The sequence below is a fragment of the Cynara cardunculus genome (assembly GCF_001531365.2).
Source record: "Cynara cardunculus var. scolymus isolate 2C chromosome LG 4, CcrdV1, whole genome shotgun sequence".
Lineage (NCBI taxonomy): Eukaryota > Viridiplantae > Streptophyta > Magnoliopsida > Asterales > Asteraceae > Cynara > Cynara cardunculus.
This window is the reverse complement of record NC_037531.1, coordinates 6,982,048-6,995,850: the sequence shown is the minus strand read 5'-3', so window position 1 is coordinate 6,995,850 and position 13,803 is coordinate 6,982,048. Positions and strand designations below refer to the sequence as shown.

At 38.4% G+C, this 13,803-nt stretch overlaps 1 protein-coding gene across 1 annotated transcript in view; it reads right to left on the bottom strand.

Moving 5' to 3' along the window:
* Positions 1–805: 805 nt before the first annotated feature.
* LOC112510812 overlaps positions 806–13,803 on the bottom strand; it is a 23,318-nt gene continuing 10,320 nt past the window's right edge. Inside the window, exons 10-17 of the mRNA XM_025116161.1 lie at positions 13,710–13,803; positions 12,119–12,246; positions 11,828–12,043; positions 10,933–11,208; positions 10,695–10,842; positions 10,475–10,608; positions 1,533–1,619; positions 806–1,455 (exon numbers count right to left, since the gene is read on the bottom strand). Coding sequence (XP_024971929.1) covers positions 1,369–1,455; positions 1,533–1,619; positions 10,475–10,608; positions 10,695–10,842; positions 10,933–11,208; positions 11,828–12,043; positions 12,119–12,246; positions 13,710–13,803 — 1,170 coding nt within the window. The 3' untranslated portion in view covers positions 806–1,368. The remainder of the gene's footprint in view (positions 1,456–1,532; positions 1,620–10,474; positions 10,609–10,694; positions 10,843–10,932; positions 11,209–11,827; positions 12,044–12,118; positions 12,247–13,709) is intronic.

Below are 13,803 nucleotides of genomic sequence, written 5' to 3'. Positions count from 1 at the left end.
TTCCAATCCTACAAACCAAACGAGACCTAAATATTGCAAAATGAAACATAACTGCAAAAACCAACATCATACTTTGCATTTTTTGTCTGAAACCTTTGTTCTTGTGAAGTCTAGAGCTCTTTGGCACTTCTGCGAGCATGTTGGCAACAAAAATCAAAAACCAAATACAATGATTCAAAACACCAACACTGAACAAGTTACCGTCTCTTACGAATGATTAACACTTACGGCCAAATACACGCTTTTAGAGCATCTCTAACAAATTTTTCCAAAAATGGAGAATCAATAACTAAAAAATCTCCAAAAACATTGTATTCGACTCCAATAACTTCTCTATTTTTGAGATCACAACATTAATTATATTACTAAATAATAAATTATTATTTCTTTCCTAAATACTTAATTTCGAGGATCTCATCAGTAGGAATAATAATTTATGTCAAATAAGCAATTATTTTCCCTTCCTACTATTTCCATTACGGAAAAAGTTCCGAAGAATTTGTTGGAACAAAAAATTAGCCCAAAATCTCTACTTTATCCATTTTGGAGAATCAGTTAGAGATGCTCTCGCAGCATGAGATGATGGTCTTTACCAACAATCTCATTGTGCCAATTTTGCAAACCGAGAATCATCTTACCTATTAAGTGAGGGTGGTGACTCTTACCCAATTAAAGTTGGCAGACAACAAATTCTACAACAAGAATAAGCAAAACGGAGAGGAAGACAAACCTGGGAAGAATGAATTCAGACCAAAGCATTGCAATTTGCATCTCCAATGCTGCCAAAACTACATTTCAAGCTCATTGGTTTTATGGCTAAAAAACAGCATCCAGGTAAATAACAGTAAGGATATCATTACACAAGTTTAGCAGCAGTACAGAGACGTGCACGCGAGCTTTCCTCATCGACAATTTTCTACCATAAGTTGTAGTTATACTACAAGACTTCAAATGTCATTTTTTTTTGGCTAACCCAAAAACATAATCTTATGATTCATCTATACAGTACCTCCTTCAAAATTGTAAAACTACAGTTCATGGGATGTTTAGCTTCCAGATAATAATCCCATTTTACAACCGTTTTAAGAGTGATGCTATTAGTCACTTACATTGGGAGAACAATTTACATAAGGTGCTAGGAACCTTCAACAATCTTCTTGGTTTTCTGGGTCAAAACTTCGTTATATCCTCTCCTAGAAGACCAATTCTCCTACAAAATTTCTTTATAATACACATCTCTTCATTATGCAAATTTCACATACATCGTGACTTCAGTCACATGGATGCCAACTGAGCTTTGTATGAAAAATCCACATTCAACTCTTGGATCCCCAGTGCATCAAAAAATGTAATAGTGTCTGAATATAGCTAGTTTACGGCTTCATAGAAAAGAACCTGGGGTTGCAAATGCCCTTTCTCGCACATTTTAAGGACATCTTCCCAGCTTCCAATTACCTACGGAGTTAAATAATTGTGTCATTAAAGCAGAAAAAACTAGATACAGCAAATAATGATAATGGCGGAGTGAATACCTTCACCGTGTTGTCATCATACATCATCCACCGTTCATGATCATGGCTGTAGGCAAAGCAATGATAGTGCTGCCCATAATAGCATACCTAAAAAGCAAGTAAAAAGGAATTGTTTAACAAAGTTAGTATGGAAGAAGGCAAAATAACCTATTTGGGGTTTCTAAGATCTACCTTAATATAAAGATTCAGCTTTAATATTGTATATAATATTGTAACAATCATTCACTTGCATTGTAATATGAATCCTAAAATAATTTGTGATGTCACTATCCTCGACTAAAGAAAGAACAAAAGTTGGACAATATGTTGCATAATGATATTTCTCTTCCAAAACAGGCATCTTCTAGATGATTTATGGAGAATATAACAATGGAAAACAATCTTCGCATTCTTTCTTTTACTGTTTTAATTTATTATTAGGGAGAAGTCTTGGAGAACTGATAAAGTTGACTAAATTATGGCCAAAAAGTCATGGTCATGGCTAAGAGAAATGGAACCAAACATTGCCAAAATTCAAGAGAAAGACTGTATACTAAAGTTTCCTTCCTTACCCCCATGGAGAGGTAAGAATGTGGATGACAGCACTAATATAGGAGTAGGGAGTATGTCACAAGGTTATCATTTATGCCATAACCACCTGCGGGAACATCCTAGATACAAAAACCATTTAGATTCAAGATCGGCCTAGAAGCTTTGAGATTCATCTCACAGAAGACCCTCTCTATCAATATAAAATGTACTCTCGATGAGTAATCTAGCCTATGCTTAAAGATACAATGCTAGAACATTTTGGAGAAGACTACAAGTCCCTAGGGTTTTCCGGATCCATCACGTAGTCTTCCTTGATGGATGTTTTATTGGAGGTCCAACAGGCACCATGTGTCCCTATGCAGGGCGCTAATGCGGCTCAACATCATGAGAAACATGTGGTCCATGATTCTCATCACCAGGTTCACAACACCCTCATCATGACCATTTGTGAGATCACTTGCATTGATCACATACTTGCATCATGTTTTTTTTGCACGTCATTGTGCAACCCTTGCAAGCGGCACCATGATCTTACCATGATCTTAATCCCATCTTACGTGCATAAGGAATGAAAAAAGGGTGCCACCTTTGATTTATCCAACAAACCCATCCCAACTAGTTAATGGTCATCAAGTGGAACCACATATATGTTGATGGTCCCCTTCCACCGACAAATGAGATTCTCACTCTAGCAATGTCGAGAATGTTCCATACGTTGGAGTTCACAGTCCTGAGCAATCCTTCTATGCCGCACATTCCGAGCATGAGCTTTATTCAACTTTTACGATAAAGTTGTTGGATACCCCGGTGTCCACCAAAGCTTTTGTTTGTTGGCCATCGACTTGAGCTCTCATAAATATGAGCTCCAACATACCCCGTTTGTAATGCTTAACATTTTTAGGATTGGAGGTTTGAATGGCATCATACTTTCCTTCAACCTCATCCTTTTGTAGTGCTTTGCCATTGCTCCTCTTCTCAGAATTGAACAATCATGACATGCAAGTTCATTCACCTTAAACATATGTGGTTTGTAACACACGACGCAATTGCAGGGTACAGTATTTGACATGCTTCCTTCCTCTAATGTGACTTATTAGTATGCAAATGGGTTTTGTGTCCCTTGCCTTTCTCATAGTTGGCATGAGAATCCACGTATATCTCCTTGGATGGTTCTTTCTTTAGTACTTGGTCCATGAACAACTCTACTTGTTGTTTTAGATGCAAGAACTTGCACTCCATGATACTTAAGCTCAATGTTAGCTCGTGATTGGAGATCATTAATGAGATAGAACATGCATCCTTATCTAACGTGATGGACATCACACAAGTTGAATAATATACATTCCTTTGTTAACGTCTCAATGGCTTCATCATCATTGTAGAGCTCCCAAGTTCACAAGATAGAGGGTTGTCGTACAAATTTCGTTGGCCTCTTCCACAGTACCACTACTTGAAAGTAATGTTTCATGCTCCAAAGGATGCACTCGAGTTTCAACACATTTCTATTGCCCACAAAAGGCTTACTTCTGCAAATATCAATCCTATGAGGCTAGTACTCGTCATTGTTATTAGCCTTCCATCAAAGACTTCCTTGCACAAAGCTAATTTGGCCATTATGACCTTGAATTATTGCACAACCCACATGGCAAGCTTGTTGAAAAGAAGGAACTTCTTAAGAAAGGAATTTGTATCAATCATCTTCCTGTTGTTTAAGTAGGTATTTCTTATGTTTAGAAAGTAAATATTTGTGCAGCAAGTTAATTGCTCCTATTTCGATGGTTTCCTTGTTACCTTTGTATTATAAATCTTGCACATCCTTGTAAAGAAATATACATTTCAAAATATTTTCATTTCTCTCTGTCTCATGGTGTCAGAGTGGCTGAAGCTTCGGTCTGTGTTAATCATTTTTTTGTGTCTTGCTTGGTTGGTAATCATCTTGTTCGTTTTTTTGATATACCAACAATCTCAATAATGACAGGTTCTACTCAATCTTCTACCACTTATCAATCTCAAAACCAAACTCCATCCCTTTCCCATTAGCATAAATCAATTCCTCCTTCCAAATTACCCAACATAAGCTTAATGGATTGAACTTCCATGAATGGTTCCAGTTTGTTGTACTTATTATTAGAGGGAAAGGAAAGACTAGGTACCTTACTGTTGAAACTGAAGCTCCAGACAAAAAGGATGAGAGGCGGAAAACTCCATTGTTATGGCATGGCTTGTCAATTCAATGAACCCAAATATTGGCAAAACCTATTTGTGCTATAACAGCACCCATGAGATCTGGGAGGTTGTTCAAAAGATGTATTCTGATCTTGAAAACACCTCACAGTGTTTCAAGATTCGATTGTTTCTTCATAATACCAACCAAAGAGGAAGGTCCGTAACCGAGTACTACAATGTACTAACAGAATTATCGCAGGAGATGGACACCTTTTACAACATAAATTGGTCATGCTATCAAGATAGTACCCATTATGCCCAGATGCTCGTAAACACAAAATCTTTGATTTCCTTCACGGTCTCAACAAGGAACTAGACGAGGTTAAGGGTAGAATTCTTGGTACCAAACATCTACCCTCCCTTAGTGAAGTGTTTGGAGAAGTACGACGAGAAGAAAGTAATGTTGCAAACCCCAACAAATGCTAAAATCCAAGGATTTGTACTTGCTACATACAGATCTGAAGGACAAAGGAATGCAAAACCCAAGAATGTCAAGGCACTGCAAGAAACCATATCATATGAAGGACCAATGTTGGGACCTAACTGGAAAGCCTCCAAAACTGGACTCCTCGAAGACAATAATCAATAGCTACAGCTGCTCATGTTGCGGAGACCTCTACAGAAAATACCTCGTCTCCAAACCCATTCACAACCCGCCCAAATGAAGGAATTAAGAACCCTCTTGCACCCTACCAACTCTTCCTCAACTCCGGTAGGTAATTGGGTGTACCAATGTAAGTATACTCTATCATTCCTCTTAAAAGAAGAATTTTTTGAAGGATGGATCATAGATACCGGTGCTTCTGATCATATGACAAGAAACAAAAGTTCATTGAGAAACTTCAAACCAACCACCAATTGTATTACTGTCACAGTTGCTGATGGCAAGGCTTCTCGTGTTACCGATAATGGGAATATGATTTATGATGACTTAAAACTGAATTCAATTTTATATGTGCCAAACCTTCGGTTTAATTTACTATCGGTTACCAGACTCCTCAAGGATCAAGATTGTGTTGTAACTTGTTTTCCTACACATTGTATATTTCAGGAGCGGTCTTCGGGGAAGATGAATGGCATTGCTAAGAAATCCCATGGTCTCTACTACTTCCTTGGTTCTCCATATAAATCTCCTCAACAAAAACACCTTTCTCTTTCTAGTTTGTCCAAGTCTAATGTTTTGTTATTGCACCAACGATCATGTCATCCTAGTTTCGATTACTTGTATCATTTGTACCCAAATCTATTTATCAATAAGTCATTTGGGGTTTCAGTGTGAAGGTTGTGTTCTTGCAAAACAAACTCAGAAAAATTACCCAAACCATACCTAGAAAACCATCTCAACCATTCAGTATAGTCCATTGTGACCTATGAGGTACATCACTTACTCTAAACATCAATGGATCCTGTTGGTTTATCACATTTATATACGATCACACGTGGACTTACTGGGTATACCTACTCAAAAAACAAATCCGAGTATGGTGACATCTTTAAACAATTCCAAAAGCTCGTGGGAAACGTATTCCAGTCCCAAATACAAGTCCTTTGAACTGAGAATGTTAGGGAATATTTTGCCAATGATCTAAAAGATTGCCTAGTTGAACATGGCATCTTTCATCAATCTTCATGTATGCAAACTCCTCAGAAAAATGGAGTGGTTGAGAGAAAAAAATCGACACCTACTTGAAGTATCAAGAGCAATAATGATACACAATAACGTACCTCACTTTTTTGGGTGGAACCACTCTCACATCAGCCTATTTAATCAACTGGCTCCCCTCTGAAGTCTTGAATTTCTCAACCCCCATACAGCGTCTTCAAAAGTGTTCCCCTAATCTTAGAGTTCTAAACTCTCTTCCAACACGTGTCTTTCGCTGCGCAACCTATGTCTACAATACATATCCATCTCATGGTAAATTGGACCCCAGAGCTGTCAAGTGTATCTTTGTGGATCCTCACCTACTCAAAAGGGGTCCAAGTGTTATTGTCCGGCTTCAAAAGGGTGTCTGTTACCTCTGATGTCACTTTCTTCTAAGCACAAAGCTTTTTTCCCACTGCATCTCTTCAAGGAGAGGTTTTAAATGAAGATATCCAAAGGGATCCCCCAATCTCTCTTCATGTGTCATTCTTCGAGCCTAGTCCAAAACCTTCAGCACATGAGGATTTGGTCCAAGGAGGAGATTCACAACCCTCCCAGGTCCAAGTAGAGTCAATTCAAGGGGGAGATACACAACCACCCCCTTTCCAAGTGTATTCCAGAAGACCAAGACCTGGTGATTGCCAATCATCAGCACCCCGAACCCTGCGTTTGCCAAGTCTCAAGAATCTGAACCTATTGCACCTCAAGATTCTAATGAACTTGATGTTCCCATTGCTATCCGAAAAGGGGTCCCAACCTGCAAATACCCATTGTCGAGACATCTCTCATACAATAAGCTTTCATCAAAATACAAGGAACTTCTCTCACAAGTAGAGAAGGAAGCGATTCCCAAAAATATTCATGAAGCTCTATGTGATCCAAAGCGGAAGAATGCAGTTCTAGACGAAATGAGCCCTCAAAGAAAATAAGAGGTGGGAGGTTGTTAAAACTCCAACAGGAAGAAAGGTCATTGGGCGTAAATGAATCTTCTTGATTAAGGTCCGTGTTGATGGAGAAGTCGAAAGATAAAAAGCCAAGCTGGTTGCTTAGGGTTACACTCAAGACTTACGGAATCGACTATGAAAAGACATTCGCTCCAGTAGCAAACCCAAATACTATCCAAGTCCTACCCAAACTTACAGCAAACCTAGATTAGGCTCTGCACCAATTGGATGTAACAAAATGCTTTCCTGAACGGGATGTTAGAAGAGGATAAGCTACCTCCAATCTTTGAGAAAAATGAGGAGCCAGGTCAAGTGTGTAAATTGAAGAAGTCTTTGTATGGGTTGAAACAGTCACCACATGCATGGCTCAAAAGAATGTGCTCAACTAGGAAGCAATTCAGATATGTTGAGTCAAGTGGATCACAACTTGTTTGTGGAACACTCCGGTGATCAAAAGAAATCAATAATACTTGTATATGTCAGTGATATGATAATCACTGGGATGATACTCGCAACATTGAGAATTTGAAAAAAGACAATTGCATTCCATGTTTAAAGTTAAGGACCTTGGAAAGCTACAATATTTCCTTGGAATCGAGATTGCTCGAAGCAAACAAGAAATATTGATATCTCAACTGAAATATGTCCTAGATCTTCCAAGAAAAAAGGAAAGTTAGGGTGTAAACCAGCAAGTACTCCCTTGGAACGGAACTGGAAGTCAAAAACAGTAACAGATTCTCTGGTTGATCAAGAGCAGTACCAACAATTTGTAGGTAAGTTATTTTACATATCTCTCACGCATGCCGATATTACATATAGTGTGTATGTTGTGAGCCGGTATATGCACTCTCCACTAAGAGACACCTTGAAGTTGTTCAACAAATCCTCAAATACTTGAAAGGTACACCTGGAAAGGGATTACTATACAAGAAAACTAACAGGAGAGATGTTGAAGGGTTTGTTGATGCTGATTGGGGAGGCTCAAGAGATGCTAAGTCAACAATAGGTTACTGCATTAAAGTATTGGGGAACGTAGTTACCTGGAGGAGTAAGAAACAGACAGTAGTGGCTAGAAGCAGTGTTGGATCCGAGTACAGAGCCATAGTTCAGGGAATATGTGAACTGATCTGTATTAAGTGGCTACTAGAAGAGCTCAACAAGAATATAAGTGAAGCAGTCAAGCTAAATAGTGATAGTGAATCTGGAATTGCTAAACTTCGTAATCCTATTCAGCACGACAAAATGAAGCACTTTCGGATAGATAGATACTTCATCAAGACTGAGGTAGAAAACGGTACTATCAGTCTCAACTTCATGCCAACAAAACAGCAAGAAGCAGATATGTTCACTAAAGCCTTGATGAAATTAGACTTAGAATACAATGTGTCCCAAGTTAGGAATGTGGGATATACATTCGCCAACTTGAGGGGGAGTGTTGGAAAGAAGGAAATGCTTAAAAAAGGAATCAGTATCAATCATCTTCCTGTTGTTTAGGTAGAAATCTGTTATGTTTAGAAAGTAAATGTTTGTCCAGCATGTTAATTGCTCTAATTCAGGTGGTTTCCTTGTTACTTTTGTATTATAGATCTTGTACATCCCTGTGAAGAAATATACAGTTCGAAATATTTTCAATTCTCTGTGTCTCAGAGCTTGCATCCATTCAACTCCCTCATGAATTGACCAACCATTGCTTGGAGCTCATAAAAGTTGTCTACCTAAAAGTATAATGCTTATGAAGGCGTTCACTAAAGCGGTTCCTTCGCCTATAGTGCACCTAGACACTCTTCGAAGGTCTCCAAAGTTTGGCGAGCTTGGATATCCAAGGTAGACTCAAGAGACATCGTCCTTGTAGCAAGGCTTGGTAGCATGTCCTTGGAACAACCATGTCTTTCAGCTCAAACCACAATGTAGGGGAGGGGATCATTAATGGTTTGCAGCTAAAGCATCTAAGTCGTTCTTATTGCTCCTTCCGCCCACCATTACTAATTGATATACATCAATCTTAGCTCTCATACCACTTCTCTCAAGGTTATTGTCTATGCCTTTAACCTTTGATGCAACCTTGGTACTTTGATGACTCAAATGTAATAGGTTTGCTTGAAAAATACTCAAGAAGAGACTTGGAGTAAGAAGCAAATGAGAACTTGGAAAGGCATAGATAGAGTTTATAAAGAAGGCTTTATTTATAACTTCAATGTTTCTTGGATGCATTACAAATGAGTACCATACCCACTCATTTATGGGTGTCCACCTCCTAGGACATCTTAGGTACAAGAAGCCTCTATTTACAAGATTAGCCTACGAGCTTCAAGGTTCTTCATACATAATATCCTAGCTTCCAATTCATACTTGTCATTTATCCCGACATTGCCTCCCCTTTTTTATTCTTCTGGTGTTACAGCCTTTACTACAATGCATAGACCATATTAATTTGTAGGGGGGTATTTAATATTTTTCAAGATCTATCCTACAATAAAGGATTAAGAAACCAAAATATTTATAATACAAGATGTGCCAACTCAACAAGTATTAGGTCTACTCTTAATGGTTCTAGTCTATAGTGAACGTAGAACAAAAATGTTACAACTTTTTGGATAATACTACAAGTCCCTAGAGTTTTCTAGAGCAATCAAGTAGCGTACCATGGTGGATGCTTTCTTGGCTGTCCAACAAGCACCATGTGAGATTATGGAGGCACTAATGAGGCTAAACATTATAAGAGACACACAACCTAAGATATTAGCCTTACAATTCACACATAGAACACCTGGATCTTTTCATCATCACACAAAGACTAGAACTTAGTGGCAACTAAACGGACAGGGATTCAGATGATAATTGTGATGGCTGGAATTCTTGATAGGTATTTTGTTATTGGATAATGGGAGGGAGGAAGAGACTCTTAAGTCTTAACTAAGACAACATGAGAAGGCGGTAAGGGATGGGTCAAAGGAGTTGTTACATAAATATAAAATTTAGGATGATTAGAAATAGCATACATTACACATAAGTTAACATTTTAAGGTCAAGTAGAATAGGGTGTCTGGTAAAATCCTTCAGCACAATTTAGAAACAAGACTGCAAGCAACATGTTCATATATATGCATGAATTAAGTACAACGCTCATGTAATGTATTCAAAATTCGAACATCAGTGGTAAAGCATGCAAAAAGTGTCCTCTCAATATTATTTCTCCAGATAATACCCGCTACGACATTACACAACAGACAGTTCACTTTGGTGTTTTTGTGGAACGCCCGGAACAAAAACTTACAAAGCTGATCTTAATTTCTAATTTTCAGACTATCAATATAGCTTCCTCAAAAGGTTTGAACCAAGCAACAAAGGGTGTAAAGAAGTTTTTTCCTCAAGACTAATAGCAAAAACAATTTCCAAAGTTATGCTATAAGATAAATATGCAAACATCTGGTGTTTCATCTTAATTGCTTATGTTCACCAAGGACAGCAGATAATATATGATAACTTTCCAATAGAAAAATGAGCTAATAGAAGTGAAATGGAACCAACTCTAGCAGTAAGAAATTTAGGTATGTAGTGTTCTCAATTGGTTTTAAGTAAGTATGCTTATTGAGCTGTACCACTGAAACCAGATGGTGCCTGTTCATTGGGTCCAGCCCACGATAAAGAACACCGATATCTATTTCAGTGGCTAGAGCCGCCAATGTGGCCTTTATGTCTTCAACACTTTCACAAGTATTCTGCCATCCGAGTACTACAAAACAAAACCAAAGTACAGATGTCAGGTAAAATGCACAAATGAGTGGTGATTTGATGACTCGTCATCAATCCAAAGATCACCTGTTGTAAACACATGAGGTGGAGTAGAAAGAATGTGATGAATATAGTTAAGCTTCCCACAGCCACCATCCTCAGGATCACAAGCTAACTGGTGATTCATCTCAACAAGGTTTAGTAGCTCCTCAAAGGAGCTCTCTGGACACATAACCTGAATGGTAATTGCAAAATTTATAAGAAACTTCATAACCTCTAGCAGTCTAGTCAGAAATGCAAACTAAGCACAGCAATAGAAGCATGCCTTCATTGTCCGGAGGGCATTGGCATTGATCTGGTGAAAGAAAGAAGTGTATTTCATACGTCTAGATTCCAACCCACAGTTGTAGCAATTCATACGTTCAAAAATATCCATTCCAAAAAGAGAATGTGCTGTACAAGCACTATTTGCACACTCCCAAGCACCCATGACATTGCTTTCCACTAGTTCAGTATCAGATATGCCAGAACCAGATGCGAATGACTGGTGAAGACAATAAAAAATCACTCCCAATACTTCAGAAGCATCATTCATTTGAGCCTGTCACATAGCAGCATGCATGTTAGTGCTAGGTACTTCAACAAAATACCATGCACAAGGGCTCAAAATCTCACTACACTATCCCCCACCCCCAACTCCTCCACTCATGTACACAAAAAAGCACTACAACAAAAAGGCCAACCCACCCTCAAAAGGAAAGGAAAAAAAGGCAAACAGATCAAATACCATGTACAAGGTCCCTTGAAAAGTACACTTGGAGGAAGCGTTAAACTTTCTTTTCCATTAATACCCTATCATACTTGTACTTCTAAATTTTCGATGTAAAATCCTTCTTTTATTTTCTGGATAGATTCCTACATGTGATGTGATAAAGTTTAGATTAAACTCTTCAGCTCATTCAACCCTAGAAGTAATGAAATTACATTAACCTTAAGAGTGCTAATTTGCATAAATCATCCAAATTCGGTTGTCCTTCTCTATTCGAGTTTCATAATTTATTTAATAAAAAATTGTACCTATCCCATAGTTTAATTTCATACATACACACTAACAGTTAACCCTCAAAACAACTCGTCCAATACACTTGATCCAAAACTAGTAAATGGAGAGTATGAAAGAGTACAGGTATGTGCCATGCTAAGGCTGAATATACATATACCTCCTGAAAGAAATTACTGTCTGGATACAAGTTGCTCAAAGCAATCCTCAGAGAAGTAGGGGCAACAGATTCACCTTTTGTACCCATAGAAGCCATATTCAAAGCAATAAAAATATCGTACAAAGCACAAGTAACACATGGATCGCCAACATGATGATGAGCTGAAGTAGACCTCCTCAAAAATTCCTCCTGGAACCTTTTCAAATGCCACAATGACTGCATTTTACAGAAGGAAAAGTTCATTCCCTGGCCACAATTAGAAGGTAAGTAAACAAGCCCTCACATACCAACCTGTATAATAACATTTAAAAAGCAGTTGTATTCACCAGCTTCATTCTTCAGGCCTGTACCATATACATCGCTTCCATTTGCCTTGTCAGACGATAATTCAATAGATGTAACACGAGAGTCTTCCCCTTCTACAAGCACATTTTAAGGCATTATTGAAGCTGGAGTTGAGGTTTATTTCTTGCATGCATAAAATGTGTCTGAAATAACTCATAAACTTAGTGCATTAAGCAACTTGATAGGAAATTTATATAAAATGTGATAAATTTTTACAAACATGCATATGGAACCACCTAGATCTATCACATTATAACTGGAGTACAGGACTGCATTGGAAGCTAGAATAGTTGCATTCGAATTCTTGACATACAAAAATAAAGAACATGTGTGACTTAGTTGGCTAGCACTTCCATATCAGCTTCGCCATTGGGGATGTCAGAGGTTTGAGTACTACCCACCAGGGAAGAACAGAAAAAGGATGGCAAAAAAAAGAATCTAAAAGGAAACACTGTCATCCCAGGGCGTGGGCGGGGAGGGGGCATGTAAGAACGATGAATTAATGGAACAATTACAGAAGCAAGTCATACGCTTCAAGAAAGCAATTCCAGATCGCCAAAGACAGCAATCCAGATTAGCTGCCAAGTGAATGAACCATAAGGAAGTAATTGCAGAAGGTCCAAAATACACTGCATGAGGCATGGAACCAGGTAAGCAGACACTAAATAACTTCCAAATCATGCAATTCTTCTGTTTCCAAATAAGTGTTCTCTTTCCTTGTATAAGAAAGATGCAAATTATAACCATCCTTATGTGGAATATATAGCACCCCTTTCAAGAGCAGATGCATACAAGGATAAATGTTGAAGAAGGCTCCCTGCATTCTAATAAGACTACCACTGCTTCCCCCGACTTCCAAACATAGTTCCTCACTCGATATGACTCCCTCAACCAGGATGAATGTAGTACCATCCCATCTCACTCAACCAGAATTAAAACCAAATGACACCAGTGAATCCCACGTGAAATGGGGTCTGGGGAGGGTAAGAAGCGCACAGCCTTTCCTCTCCCAAGGGTAAAGAGGTTGTTTCCATGAAGACCCCCAGGCTTGCGAAAAAGTTCTGTGAAGAAGTTTTTGCAAAAGATTAGAACTAGCACAAGAAAGCAAAGAAGTTTTGAAGAGTTGAAAGAACGCCTGAAGCAAGCTAGAGACCTAGATCCTACTACTAATCAACCCAGAACTCAATCATCTAAAATAGTCCTACTTACCCTCTGACCTAGATTCTTAGACCCAACAATGGGTCTACATGAAGCCCACAGAATAAAAATGCAAACAATTGTCACACATGTCACACACAAACTTTTGTGGACAATCTAAAAGCTTCACATACAAATGCAAGAAAACCACACTTCAGTTATGATTACAGAGCAGGCCGAATATAAATATATTCAATGTGAAGATCCTGAAAAGACGACTAGCCATAAGTAGAAGGGCACCCTGTTATGATGATTGCAAATGCTACAGACAAATCACATCATAATGATTCAAATAACATCATAATCATAATTTCACCTATTAGAGGTGAGGAATACATACCAAGGCTTTGGCGTACAGCTTTTAAAAGGTCAGCTTGAAACCTTTCTTCATCGTCCTCTTCTGCTTGCAACTGCCTCAGTGTCTTTGTCCCATT